Source organism: Sus scrofa, chromosome 15 (genome assembly GCF_054392235.1).
Source record: "Sus scrofa isolate SSC_HxYL_T2T_F1_AM1 chromosome 15, Sscrofa_HxYL_maternal_Yorkshire_Landrace_v2.0, whole genome shotgun sequence".
Taxonomy (NCBI): Eukaryota; Metazoa; Chordata; class Mammalia; order Artiodactyla; family Suidae; genus Sus; species Sus scrofa.
Window position 1 is genome coordinate 66,880,892 of NC_139397.1, and position 14,901 is coordinate 66,895,792.

Here is a 14,901-nt window from a genome sequence, read left to right on the forward strand (position 1 = left end):
TGCATACTGATTCAGAAGTGGATTTTGATGGGGAGCTTCAGGTCACCCTCAAACTCCAGAGGAGGCCCATGGTCACCCCAGAGGATTGCTGACTCCACCTATTTCAGAAGTCCTGATCCCATCTGGGATAATGAGTAAGAGGCTGGAAATAGATAAAAAGTACCACCCATGCAAAGAGCTATTTGCTAAAATATGGCTTCGTTTTAGGCTAATTTCAAGAAGAGATGGTAAATCTTAGAAGGTGGGAAATGTCTCACATATAGGCCCTTCCCTGAGCAGTAAGAAGGATGATGAGTTTGACTGACAGACAGTCAGCATGAAGAGGAAAGAACCCACTTTTGCCTTGTTTTCTCTTAAAATGGTGAATCGATAAATCATGGGCCTGGTGGAGAAAGTACATTTATGAAAGCTACAGGCAAGCTTAGCAGAGCCGGGTTCTGACTGGCTGTCTTCAGGCCCTAGCAGTCATCAGATTATTGGAACCACGGTAATGGGTTTTCTTTCCATGACTGAATGGGTTTCCATGCTGACATGAAGAAGTTGTTTGCTGTCTCCACTGAAAATGATTATCATTAGGATCCCGGCAATCTTGCCCTCAAATGTCCCTTCTGATATGTTATTGCGTCTGAGGTTGGGGTGGAGGGGAAGAAACTATCATATTGCTAAGTTGTAACCCCTTCAACAGGAATACAGTGGTAAGCACAATCAACAGTCAGAAGATGACTCAAGAATAGGCAGGGTGGCAAAAGCAATGGACAGACAAGATGATCATGGGGTCCATCAAACACAGGCCTAAGTTAGCACAAGCATCACAGTCAAAGGAAAGGTGCTGGTCTAACAGACTGGACCATCTGTCTGCTGACCAACACTCCCAGATAGCCGTAGAGTGGCATTTTTATTGCAGTATGTCTTTCATGGAAAAGGAACAGAACTTTAAATAAATCACAATTACTTATTGCTTAGTATTTTGGATAATAAATTCTTTAGTTTATCAGTACCTCACGGCCTTCAAATGTGCATTCTTCAAATAGTTTCAATTACATATACATTCTTTCTCCTGAACAATAAATTATTCTTAAAAAAAAAGAAAAAGGAAAAGATACATAATTTTAAAGCAAAGAAAAAACAAAAAAACATATATTTTTGACATTTATCTTAAACTTATATGAAAACAACTCTATGTTAGATGTTTCAATATAAATAATAAAGGACATTATGTTATTTACAATGTTACACAGTAAGTTGAGAGAGTTAAAAAAAAAAACTGACATTAACTCATAAAGACAGTAAATGATTTCGGAAAACATCCAAAAAATGTACAATGTGTATTTACAAAAGAATATATAATAGAATTTGTGATATGTGGCCATTTCCTTTGTCTGCATTTCTCTGCCATGTTTCATGGGTCTTTGTGGATAGAAATCTCTGTGGCTGGTAGGATGAAGCCAGTAGTAAAAGATAAAACTAGGTCTTCTTTATTTTCACAAATTTGAGCCATGCACCTTTCAACCCCAGGCCGGAAAAAAAAAAAAAAAAAAAAAAAAAAAAAAAAAAAAAAGGAATAGTTACTGAGCAAGTTACCCTGGATAAACTCTATCAAGACAGTCACACTTAGAGAAGGAAGCTATGGCATTTTGGCCTTTGGGGCCCATTCACATATACCTGGGCAGAGTGCCACTTTGTAGAAAGCACGAGATGTCCAGGCATTCCTCCAAAGCAAAAGTCATACCAGGCAAGGAGAGAGAGTAGGATAGAAAAAGGATCTGGAGTGAGAAAAAGGAGTTTTGCATATATTATGCTCTACTGCAGATTCCTTAGTGGGATATAATTTCAGACCCAGGAAACAAAGTCGCTGTCAAACTTCTGGGCAATTTCCGCTGCCTGAAGACCCACAAAAGCTTCCCATGTGCTGGGGATGTAGGTTCACCCTCCTTTGCATTGCCACTGTGCTCCTGAGTTTATAAACAGGCAGGGTGGCAATTAAACATCTCAGCGATGTCCCTGTGAACACACCTCTGGTGGCTGAAGCAGGTAGCCCTGAGGTGTCAGGTGGCTTTTTTGATCAAGGGAATCTAGGGACAGCAAGCCTGTCTCAACTGATAGGCCACCTCTGTAAGTGACCAGAGCAAGTTGGAAATGAAATTTCCTTTTGTCTTCAATTCTGATATATTGTTGCAACTTGAAAACAGACAGCAGTTTTTCATACTGAGGGAAATGTTGTTCATTGCTTTGACACAAGAGTTTATCTATTTCTGACATTCTCCAGAATACTCCACTGCCTGAAGAATTTGAAATAGAAATTTTAGAGTTTTAACGAGGGTAGGAATTTCTTTATGGAACTAGTCTAAGAATGAGTCAAGGTCTTCAAAGACAGTATTGAAATAATTTAGAGAACGTCTTATGGTTGACTCTTTTCTTGCCCCTGCCATGAGCTTACTCATATCTACAGAAGTGGGGAATCAGTGCAACTTGTACAGTTGTCAGGGGCTCCTTGGGATAGGTGAACAAGCAAATCAGGACACTTCTGTGTGCAGTAAGTGGCCTGGAACAATGAGGGATATTTTGGGATACCAAATCCTAAGAGTGACTTCCTGGACCTGTAGGTGTCTGTGGATGGTAGAAACACTTAGAAGCTAAATGACATGACTCATGCCCAGCCTGCACTATTTTTCTAAGACCTACTTGGATGTCACCTCTTCCTTTTCATTTTAACATAGAGATTTGCTGAAGAAATAGATTCAGTTTACCTGTGAACAGGAGTCACTCCCTTGACTTCATACCTGGTTTTCTGTACCCCCTCCTAACCTGTTTCCCATTTCATCCTATCATTCCTAGGAAGCTACTTGGAACCTAAGTAAAGCTGTGGCCTGACCTGACAGCTATCAGGTAGGGCATGAAAGAGGGTCTGTGATTTAAAAAAAAAAAAAAAAAAGAGTTCTCTTCTTTTCCTGGATTGGCAATTATTTCAAATGTTTTTACCTGTACACCTTCCTTGGATTGGCAATCACAAGGGAACATGCAAAGTGTAGACCCATCTTAATCCTGACAGTAAAGTGAAAAGGGGAAAAACAGTGGGTGATACAGCTGCATAGTGGAAGAGCAGGGCACAGGTGGGCTTCACTTCTGCGTGGTGCAATCTTTCCAAGACTATTGACATTTCCTGATAAATTGTCACTCAAGGGAGGTTCTTACCAATCCCAAATCACAAGAACACTGGCTATTCCTGACAAAAATGTTCATGCACAGTTCTGACCTAAGCAAGGCCACATTGAAAAACAAGAGACAAATAATGAGGACAAAGGAATGGGCAAAAGAACTGAAAAATTATTGACCAAGTCACCAAGCTCTTCTCCCTGTGTCTTCTCTATATTCACCCTTCCAGACAGTCTAAGACAGAAGCATTTCCCTAAGAGGACAGGTCACCACTATGTACAGCAGACACATTTCACTCTAGAAGTAGTTCAGACAAATGGCTAAGCATGCTGTTGAAGCTGGGGATTTTGTGCCATGACATGTGTGTTCTTGACTGAGATGACACAGCCAATCACTAGCTCCAGAATCAGTGAAAAACCCAAGTCAGAGATGATTGCATTTCTTTCAGCCACAGTTTGCTCTTCAACTAGGGAAGCCGCTGTATCATGCACTCCGAGAGAAAGTGAAACTGAGTCCTTGAATCAGGAGCTGGATTTTACTCTGATCCTGGCCAGAACCCATTTTCTTTGCTATCCTGAACACTTGCTTTTTTGGGGTCGAGAAAAATCAATCAAAATAAAGTAAATGGTAGCTCCTTTTAGCCAGAGCAAGCTGTCTTCTGATTAATAATATAGTTTTTTAAAATCACAATATTACTTTCTTCCTAATATTTAACATGACTTAATGCAGTTTCCTGCTGTAATTAATAGTAGCATGCTGTTGGATCTACTATTATCTCAGAGCCCAATGAAGTAAACCTTTGGCTGGCAGAGTAGACACAACTCATTTCGTATACTGAAAGCAAAAGAAAACTACATACAAAAGGGGAGCTTGGGGATGGATGTGCCATTATAAGACGTATTGAACGGGTATTACTCGAAGCAAACATAGGGACAGTTGTAAATCTTGCAAATCATACATCCGGTCAACATTATAATGCAATGCACAAAAAGCCAGCAAAAACAGAATACATGGCGGGGATGGGGGGGAAGGGGTGGTTTGCTGAAATACTGTGGAGAAGCAATCACGGGAACGATACAAAACTTGCTCTCGACAGAACAGAACATAAAGGCACCATTGATATCTTTCTCGTTTGGAAATACTGTAAAAAATTGCTACATATGGCACATAACACATTTGTACATACATATATTTAATTTATAAAAGTTTTTTTTCCTGTTTTCTATTTGCAGAACTGCTAAAATAAAATAAATTGTTTAATTTAAGGTGGAATACTTTATTATATAAAATAAAGTTTTACAGGTGAATCTATGGGTGGATTTAGGTTTTATACAGCAATAGGGTCTTGGTTAGCGATTACACTGGACAGCCGGGCTTGCAATTCTTCCTGTGGAGAGAAGCGACCTGCTGGGTTAGTCCTGCCGTCAGCCAGCCGGAAGGCAGGTGCCACCTCAAGGCTGGCTGCCAGGGGGTTCTGTATGCCCAGGAAGGGTGTATCTTCCCCGACTCGCTCATCTTCCGTCTCGCTCTCTGAGTTACTGCTCTCAGCGCTTGTGTTGCTGTCCATTTCGGACCTGTTGGCAATGTGGCCATTGGGCTTGGTTCTTTTGGCCCGCCGGCTGTTGGTGAGTTTCTTATCAGGCTCCTGAGCCGGTTCATACTCCTGGGTGGTTTCATATTCCTCATCCTCCACTATCCTTAAGGGGCTGGGAGGCAGGCTGTTGCTCTCATGCGCGGGGTTGCAATGGGCGGAGCTGAACTGCTGAGAGTGGTGGTCATATTTCTCCCGCAGGCGTGGCGGTGTCACGAGAAGCAGGGGTCTCTCTTCTTCCACAAAGGGGCTGATGGCCATGGAGGGCATGGACACCGTCGTGCTCGACATGGGTGGAGACATTTCCGAAGGGGGCGATTTGGGGGAGCTTGGCGTGTGGAAATCTACAGGTGACATACGAGCCGGGGTGGTCATGGCTGACACATACCTGTGTGAGCACAGAATACCCCACATCAGTGTGGTGGAAGAAGAGGCGGAGAGCAGGAAGGGGAAGGGGGACAGAGTTCACGATATCACATCATCAGAGAACAGAGAATTGCTCTTCATTGTCTACCTCTCGGTGTTGACCCTAGAACATTCAGCACCCTTGGAATCTAACATTATGTAGCCAAGAGTATTCTCACGGGAGTGCATGCAAAGATCAGCTCATTTGCCTAGCTCATCAGAGCGTTTGGGATTTTCCATCTCATTATGGTTTTAAATAAAAGCATGTGAGTTAAGAAGGTACTAGGTCACGGAAAGCTCTCAGTTTATAGAGACCAAGGCTCAGGGATTCGGAAGGGAAAGAAGCATTGCTTAAATACTATACCTTCCTAAAGGCCAAGGGGTCTTAGAGAATGAAGCCCAAATGGGGAATGGAAGAAGCTCTAAGATGAGTTGCAGATAGCTGGATTTGGATGCATTTGGATCTGTGGGCCTTGTTTCTCCTTAGCTCAGCTATAAGGTTATGTCTTATGAAAAAAAAAGAGCATAGTAACTTAGATTGATTCCTGATAACAGTGTAACACATTTGTGTGCTTTTACTTTTTCCACGAAATGCTACTTCTTAACATGCCCTTTGCAACACTCCATCCCAGCGACCATGCCATTCAAAGGTAACTTAAATGTTCATCTTTATAGTTCTGTCCAATCTCTGGTCTACCTTTCTTCCCAAAACCCACAGCTGCCTCTGTCTTGTCTCTGGCTTATCTTTTATGGCTGTTCAAGAGTGGTCGGACCCGGGTCACCTTAGGTCAGGTTATGTCTGATAAAGCTCAGTGAGTTTCATTGTCAAGACATTGAGGGTATCATTTTTTTTAAAAACCATATTGTACATTCTTCCCCCAGAACAAAAAGACCTGGCACAGCACTGAGAAAGATGTGGCTTATTCAGAGTCACATTTCTCAGCTTTGATAAAAATGTCACCAAGGCACAGCACTAAAGGACTCTTTTCTTCGCGCTGGCATTTGCAGAGTCTAATTTGACATGACCTGTGAGGACACAGGACACTGTCATCTGAACTCTAGCTAACAGGAACAGGAAACCAATGAACTCTCCTGCTTTTCAGCCATGATTCTGAGTCATATGGAGGTGCGATCTGGCTGTGTCTAAAATGGGAAAGTGTCTCGAGATGGAAATATTTGGGACTCAAGGCTTCAGACTTTCTGTTTGGGGGATACTTAAATTAAGCTCTCTGAGAAATGCTAATCCAAATTCAACCACCCCATAGAAGTGATTCATCTTTTCTCTCCATGATCTCTAGGTTCAGGTATATTTGGTGTCCTGGTTAATACCTGGGGTACGTGAAAAAGCCTACCTACCACAGCAAGGAAATGCCAACCTTTAAAGACAAGTATCTCAAGGAGTGATGAAGAAAGAATTTATCCCCTACTTATTTTTTCAGGGTTCTAAAAGGACTGAATTAGGACAGACTTCATACATAAAGATATCATCACATGGATTTAAGACTAATGTTTTAAACCAGTTTTGGACCATGCTTACTTTTTGGTGGATGAGCCACAGAGAAACCTCTAGTTTCATATAATTCTGAAATACCATTTTGGGGTAAAGGCCTTTGAAAAAGTAATCAGCAGGCTCTATATGACCTGCAGACCCCAAATTGGTCATCTTTTGTTGTATTTCCCAGAGCATGAGTGGAAGAGTGTATCAAAATTCTCTCCACCCATGAAAACAAAGTAAATATGGCTTAGACATTATGTAAATCTTTTAGCAAGTGGTCAAAGATTAGACTGAGATGACCATAAAGGAAACAAGCAAACAAACAGACAAAAACCCCACCAGTTTTGAAAACAAACAAGTAACAGCTTACTGATAGGCTAAGAATGCTGGTTGGATATAACTCTCTCCCAGTTTAGGTGGAAATGGATCAAAAAAATCTATGAATTCAATATTCCTATTAAGCATCCCTTTCCATTTACTGCCCTCTGTTCTTTATTTTACCTTTGTTGTGACTCCTCTCTACCCAGCCCAATAGCTTCAGAAGAAAGCCAACACATTCTGGAACAAGGGCCGCATCAAAGGCAATATCTGCTTTGAAACCCTCCTATGAAGACTGCAGCATGAAGTGTACAAGTGATTTATGAATTCATCCCTTTTTGGAATTTCATAAAAGGGATACTCTGTGGTGCAAAGCAATGCAGTGGTTCCCCATGACAGTCAGCAATGACACAGCCCTTGATTTGATTTAACTGAGGCTGGAAGGTAAGGAAGAGTTAACACATGAGAACAGGAGGCCAGCTCGACCAGAGTTTGGATAACTGGCAACTTAACATTCTAGAAGGGTCCTGATCACTCACGAATGCCATCGCTCTAAAGTTACAACTGAGGAGGCTGAGACCTCCCCAGGGGGTCTGAGCCTAAGATCAGAGCTAGGAACTCCAAGGTTGCTGCACCTTCCACATCAAATCATTCCAGCTCTTTAAGAGTCTGTTGCCTGGCAGCCACTTGGACGACGCAAGAAGCTTGGAGGAAACGAGTTCAGTCAAACCAAAAGATGGCTTCATCAACTAGGAGCACTCCTAGCACAGGCAACTGCCGCCCCTTATTCTCATTAGAGCAGATTCCTTAGGTGGGACCGCAGGTGCTCACGGGGATGCGCTTACTGGGGTTCTTTCTCCTCTGCGGTAGCTTTGCCCTTCGGTTTTACCTTTCACTATGAGGAGAGTCTCGGTAGGAGTCAGGGGTTTCTCTGGCATGCCTGAGGAAGCTGTTACATTCTCGAGGGCCTCCCAAGCCATTAAGACGTCCTCTTGGGCCCCCACTGGGGCTGCTGTGCCTACTATTTTCTACTGATGACATCATGATTACAGAGTGGCTTTCTGAAAGGATGCTTTCTGTGTGTCCATTGCTCCAGCTACATGGGAAAAGTGAGAAGCAAAGAGAGATAAATACATATATTTTTAATTATATGCACAAATGGAAATGAAAGAAAGTGATCTGACAAGTATTGGAAATGACTGGTATATCAGTTGTTCATTATGACCTGACTTGTCTCAGAATAGAAGTGTTTCTAAAGATGTTTGCTATAGAAAGGATCTTGATTTAGACTGACTTTGCAAGGATATACTTTATTCATTTGTTTACCCATTCAACACACATTTATCAAATGCCACTTTGTACTGAGTCTCTTAGAGTCTCTCTGTTCTTGAGTGGCTTTGACTAAGGAAACACTTGCCTTACGCCCTCCATTTGGAAGTCTCCTGCTGCCCTTGATCATCCACACTTAAATGTGGATCGCCAGGGCATTTAAGAATTTAGGGTTCAGCCATTTAGCCAATTCTCATGTGCATATCCCAGGGCAACTCAACCATGAGAAGAAGTCAACTCTTAAGTATTCACTCTTCTCAGTGAAGCAATTCTGTGAATGGTGAGGAACACCAATCCTCTAAGGTAGGTATTGTTTCCCTTTATTTTGGTGATGAAAAATGGAGGCTCAAATTCAAACAGCAATTAAGCGACAGAGCCAGTTCATGCCCGGAGTTAGTTTTTGTCCCAAGCCATACATTTTACTGTACCTCCTCTCTGCCTCAGAAGTATCCCCCATCCTTTTTTTTTTTTTTTTTTTTTTTTTTTTTTTTTGGCAGGGTGGGCAAAAGGCAATGTGTCAAGATTTGTTCTTGGAGAAAGGCTATGCAATTTTTAAATTCTCATACCTGTGACTGGGAGTCTGGGTGACGGTCGTGGAGTGATGAGCTGTTGAAGTGTAGTGACTGGTGGAAAAAGATGTCTCTGCCTCTCTCTCGACGATATGCTCACTAGAGATGACATTTTTAGACACGTATTGCTGGATAAAGAAAGAGGCACAACTTGAAGATTCAGGGAAATCAAAATGCTAACATTGTCACACACACACACAAACACACACACGCCCAAATCTACTCTAGCACATGCTTCCTCATACATTCATTTCTCCAGTGGCCAAAGGGAAAATCCCATGCTGGCTACCAAGGCTTTTAGATTAGGTAAGTGGAGCTGATGAATTACTCTTTGGATATGCATGCAATGTAAGGCCTACAATTGCCACCACATTGTACATGAGAAACAGACCTGCGTCTTCTTTGTTTCCAATTGATAACATGAGAATTCAATGCAAAAGTCTTCTTACTACTTATTATTGTAATAGTTGTTGCAAGTCAAACAGATATTTGAATGAAACAAAAGCACAGAGATGGTTTGTTTTATTTCAAATTTCAAGCCATTAGAAGATTTTTTTAAAAAAACTCTATATTTTGGATCTACCTTTCCCTTTCAATTTCCCAGTGTCCATGTTGCCATAATGATACCACTAAAATTTTTAACTTGCTATCAGTGGTAAGACTAACAGGGCTACAGAGAGATTTAAACTACTTACAGCAGTTGCCAAGGTTACACATCTTGACAAATCACATAATAGTTTGAGGGTCTTACACTGAGTCCAAGTACATTCTACATTATTTCCAACACCAAATCACAGTAGCTATTACTGCCTTTTACTAATGAGAGAGGAACATTTTAAATTTTTTTTTTTTCCCATTGGCCATGACCTCAGTATGTAGAAGTTCCCTGGCCAGGAATCAAACCTGCACCACAGCAGTGACAATGCTGGATCATTAACCTGCTGAGCCACCAGGGAACTCCCTATAATTTGTTTTAAATGCTGTTAGTATTTACACCAAATTGAGCTAAATAACTGGAAAGGGAATGGACAGGAATAGTCTTAGATCATACAGGGCACTTTATAATCTAATGGTTTATGGGCTCTAAAAGAACCTGATATGGAGCTCCCTGGTAACCTAGCAGTTATGCATCCAGCATTGTCACTGATGTGGCTTGGGTCACAGCTATGGCTCAAGTTTGATTCCTAACCTGGGAACTTCCACATGCCAACTTCCACATGCACCGCCAAAAATTAAAAGTTAAAGAATTGAATATATGTAACTTGAAATATGCTTGAAGCTCTAGCTGGTTCTCTTGGAGGGAAGACTATTCCATGTGGATCTTTGCTTTAAGGAAAAGATGGCATTGTCACATGTAATGAGCTATTTCTAGTCTGAGCATCAAAGGACTCTTGCTCCTGGAAGGTGATGTAAACTCAACGAATCTAATGAAAATAATATTTAATGATTATACAACACTCACTTAATGCCACTGGGCTAAGTGTTTTGTATAGATTATCTTTTTTTAATGCCCACAAAAATTTTTTGAAGTCAGTATTATTTTTAGGACTGTTTTCATAATGAAGAAATAGAGTTTAGAAAAGTTGGAGCTCCTGCTCAGGTGCAATGTGATCGGTGGGTTTGATCCCCGGCCTGGCACAATGGGTTAGGGACCTGGCATTGCCACTTAGGTCACAACTGTGACTCAGATCTAATCCCTAGCCTGGGAGCTACATGTGCCATGGGGCAGCCAAAAATGAAAAAAATAAATAAAAAGTTAAAGCCCACAGCCACATAGCTTGGAATCCAGGCACTCCTTCTACTTCCTATGTATTATAACACATAAAATGACAGATTACAGGTGTGTCACTACTGAATGCATTTATCAACTGTGCAGTACATTCTTATGAACACACGGGTAAAGGGGAGGAAACCTAACAGTCTCCTGTAGGGCTTTCTTGTGGGATTTGCTGGTGGTTGAACAACCAGCAACCCTGAACTTGGATCTCTGATATATCTGCTCGAACAAAATATATCTTCGACTGTAGGACAGAAAATAGTACTGCACTATAATCTTCCAGCTTTGCCTATAAAAAGCCAAACATCAGAGGGGTATGAAGAAAACCAGAAAAATGGAGTAAGCAATACTCCAGAAGCCAGGAAAGCTGAATCCAGCTCCGGCCTAGCCTTTATCTGTAAAAAAAGGGGTCTTTATCTGTATAAAAGATGCTATCTAAAGACTCTCAGGATCAAATATTCTATTACTTTGTTATATTTAAAGGAGAATGTTTGGTAAATAATTTTTTAAAATATATTTGAGTGATGAAGGCTGTATTTCATCTGGAGGGTTTGGAATCATGTAGAGAGTCAGGGAAGGAGAAAGTATTAAATTGTTAGTTTGAAGCAAGTTTGATAAGTGCCTTGACCTTTTCATGTCCTAATTTATCTGTTTGCAAATCAGAATCGGTACGTCATCAGGCACTATGAAATGCCTCTAATGAAAAAAAAAATTATAGCCTTTAGTTCAGTCATCAGTGCTAATCAGTGATAGGCTGGAGCAGCCTTCATTTCTAAAGTATAAAAAAATAAAACATTTCCTTCTGATTCTTGTGTCATGAATTTTATTATTTTTCTTTATGTTTTTCTCTTCTTCCGGGTATGATTTCCTTGCAGAACAAACCCAACGTTATTATTCCAGCCCCTTAATGAACACTTTATAAGAGGAAATGTGCCAGTTTTACAGTCACCAAATCCACTTAAAAAAATGTTCGCATTATTTTCTCCTGGCTTCCCGGAAGCCCTGGTGATTAATGGCAGCAGCTAGGAGCCTAAGAGCTTTGGAAAATAAACTTCAAGGTGCCTGAACAGAGGAGAGTGGCTGAGCTTTTCCACTGGCCAGAGTCAACATACATTCACCAGCTGGACGTTCTCAGGGGGTGGATTAGGGTGGTGAGGTCCGTTGGCTATGTTCACCATGTTGTTTCGTTCAGACCGAAGACTCTGCCGAAGTCGGTCGTGAAGCTTTTTTCGCTGCTTCCTGGTCAGGACAAAAAGGAGCACTTATTTGTTTCTATTATTTACATTTTTTTGGTATAGTCAATTCTACCAACACAAAACTCAAGGCAGTGGATTGGTGGTGAAGGAGGGGGTGGGGAGGACCTGCCCCTCTGTCTCAGGAGGAGAATCATGTATGCCTAGCAGATAGAACCAAGCTTAAATAGATTTAAGCTGGAGGGGATACTTAGAGAAAGTTAACTGGACTTCTGAGAGGTTGGAAAAAAAAAAAAAAAGAAGTTGATTTCAGCTAAAACCCCAACTTTCCTAATTAATCCATCTTTGCCTATGTCTTACATACGGTCATTTGTCTTAGGTAACATTGCACGCTGCGCAACTGATGAGTCTGAACTGATGTATAGTTTTGCCTGTCTGTGTGCCTTTCAAGAAAATGCTGTTAGTTTTGAATCTGTGCATCATACATAATGTGTGTCTGTAAGTAAAGCTATGTAGCTATTTTGCCAAGGAGATTTTGGCACAATTACAATACGATCCTACTGAAGTAACACTTCTTTTGGTATAACTAGGTAATGCATATTCAAATATGGAGACTGAATCTAATAAGACTCATAAGGTGGATTCTGTGAAGGCTTATTTGCTTCTATCATTGGCTAAATTCTGGCTACACACTAAATCCTGGGCCATTAAGAAAATGTCAACCATGCCCTTGATTTTATGGCATAAAAGAATACGGTCTTTTTTCCTCAATTCAATCATAATAATATTCCCCTGGTTGGTTCTGGCATGAGGGTTTATATGATGAGGCAAAAAAATAAAATACAATTTAATAGTCTTATTTCACACTTGAAGTGGAAGTTCTATGGGTGAGAGGAAAGTGAAAGGAATTCATGTCCGTGTGGGTCAAGATATTTCTTAACATGGACCCAGCTTAAAGGACCAAAAAAGTGAACACAAATCTGTTTCAGTGTTTTCTCTTGTATCCTTTCAAAGCAAGTTTTGCTTGATTCTCCTCCTGAGAGATTCCTTTTGCACATCCCACCTTGGGAGTATGTGAACTGAGAACTGAATTAGAAGGAATTGAAAAATAATCACCATCCCCTTTGAAGAACCCCTGCATTTCAAATACCACCAAGTGTTTCCTTTATCTCCTGAGTATGAGTGCAGACTGCATGTGTCCTCAGCAGTAATATGACAAGCACACCTGGGCACCCACCATGTTCCTCTCAGGAACACCCACACCTGCAGGCCCCTATCTGTGTCCCTCTGCCATCCCGCCCCCCTTCCCCACCCTTTCTGGAGTCACAGGGAAATGGCCAATGATCAGAAATCTTCTGAACATAGCCACACAAATAGGCACAGCTTTCTAATGTATGTGGTTAGGAAACAGCCTCGAAATGGATTATTTAGGACAAAATATCAGGAGAAAAGTCCCTTTGGGATCCTCCCCTCCCTTTTCATCAAGACTAGGCAGTGGAGTCCGGCTGCTGTCAGGAGAGAGGTGGCGGGGGAGGGGATGTTTACTTGGTTTTGCAGTAGGCCACCACACACATGATGCCGACCACGAGCAGGGCGATGCAGATGCCAGTGATGGTCAGCACTCGCTTCTGGTAGAGCTCCTCCGCTTCTGGAAAGGGATGAGAGCAGACGTCACCAAGGCTCCCTGGGCCAGCTGGGGCTTACAACCCAACAGTTGGCATGCTGTATTGTCCATGTTCACGAGAAAATGCACACTGGACAATTCATTACTTTTGCAGACATACTTAAGGAACAGTAGACTCTGAACTACATTTTGGGCAGAAAAGAGCAAAGCCCACTGGGGGGCCATTTATAATAAAAATATGATATTATTTATTTACTTTAATTGCAAGCTATAAATATATATGGATGAAACTGACAAATCATAAACATTAATTATAAAATAACGATTTGGTTAACACTGTAGATTTCATTTTTCGGAAAAAAAAAAAACTCTTGCAAAGACAACAGGAATCCACACCAATAAAAAGAGCTGGAATTGGCACTGCTGGGACCCTCCTCATCTTCCTTCTTCCCTTCTTCCCATTTTCCCAGGCCCCATCCCTGCCTTCACCCTGAGCCTTTTTTGATTTCCCAGGTATTTTGTATTCCCATGGTCTTTACAAAGAGTCACTGTTCACTTAAAAAAAAAAAAATTCAACTCAAAGACATTTTCAAACATGAGCTTGACTTGTAGTTAGCAACAAAACCGAGGCAGGAGCCCTACGATTTAACAGTAAAACATGAACATAAGCAACACAACATGGAATAGCAGGGCACTGTATCAGAGAAACCCAGTATGATGGGTGGGATAATCCTGGGCCATGATGAAGATTAGTCCTTTGAGAAACAATTAGCACGACTTCACCAGTTGTACTTAGACCTAACTCACCACGATACAAAACCACTAGCACAAATGGTAGACATGGTTTGGAATAGACTGTCCCTTCCTGTGTTGACCAACTTGGCAAATTAGCTAATGGAGGTGGCACTAAGGAAGTGTGGTGCTTAGAACTTCCAGGTGAAGGTTCTGCTGTATCCCCAAGGTGTCTTATTTAGGAAAGGCTTTCTATTTGCAACTCAGTTTTTTTTTAGTGGGAATAACTTGCTTATACTGGGGGGTGGGGTGGGGTGGTCAGGTTCTTAACAAGATTGGCTGATTTAATAGTGAACCTGATCCTCTTTGGAGCTAAGCTTCCAAACGGTCTGATCACTTTTTGTGGAAGACAGTCACAAATTCAATGAGAAAGAGAACTCGACCTACAAGCTGGATCTGCTACTTGGATTAAGGAGCTGGTCAAGAACTGGGGAATATTCAATCAATGGTGGTCTTCTATCTAGACATCAACTTTGGGCCTGATGGAAAATTTCAATTTGGCTTCTCTGTCTCAGTACCCACACTTTTTTCTCTACTGAGAAAGGGCAATTTGCAGGAAGTTCTTCTTGGAATGAAAAAGTGCAATGTAATTTCTATGATACAGTAGACTTTATCGTGAATCAAAACATTTCCTACAAGCCAAGCCCATGGTAAT

At 41.3% G+C, this 14,901-nt stretch overlaps 1 protein-coding gene across 27 annotated transcripts in view; it reads right to left on the reverse strand.

The window, feature by feature from the left end:
• Positions 1-965: 965 nt before the first annotated feature.
• Positions 966-14,901, reverse strand: part of NRG1 (neuregulin 1) — a 1,062,032-nt gene continuing 1,048,096 nt past the window's right edge. For 16 of the 27 annotated variants that reach the window (XR_014829932.1, XR_014829929.1, XM_085000102.1 and 13 more), the window contains 5 exons: positions 13,376-13,478; positions 11,750-11,876; positions 8,858-8,988; positions 7,852-8,058; positions 4,409-5,132 (listed from right to left, as the gene is read on the reverse strand). Coding sequence is in view for 23 of the 27 variants with exons in the window: in XM_085000102.1 (XP_084856228.1) it covers positions 4,481-5,132; positions 7,852-8,058; positions 8,858-8,988; positions 11,750-11,876; positions 13,376-13,478 (1,220 nt within the window). In the remaining 4 variants the exon portion in view is untranslated. Of the gene's footprint in view, positions 5,133-5,513; positions 5,656-7,851; positions 8,059-8,857; positions 8,989-11,749; positions 11,877-13,375; positions 13,479-14,901 lie in introns of those variants that run through there. The other 11 variants (XM_085000104.1, XM_085000105.1, XM_085000114.1 and 8 more) reach the window with 5 other exon arrangements.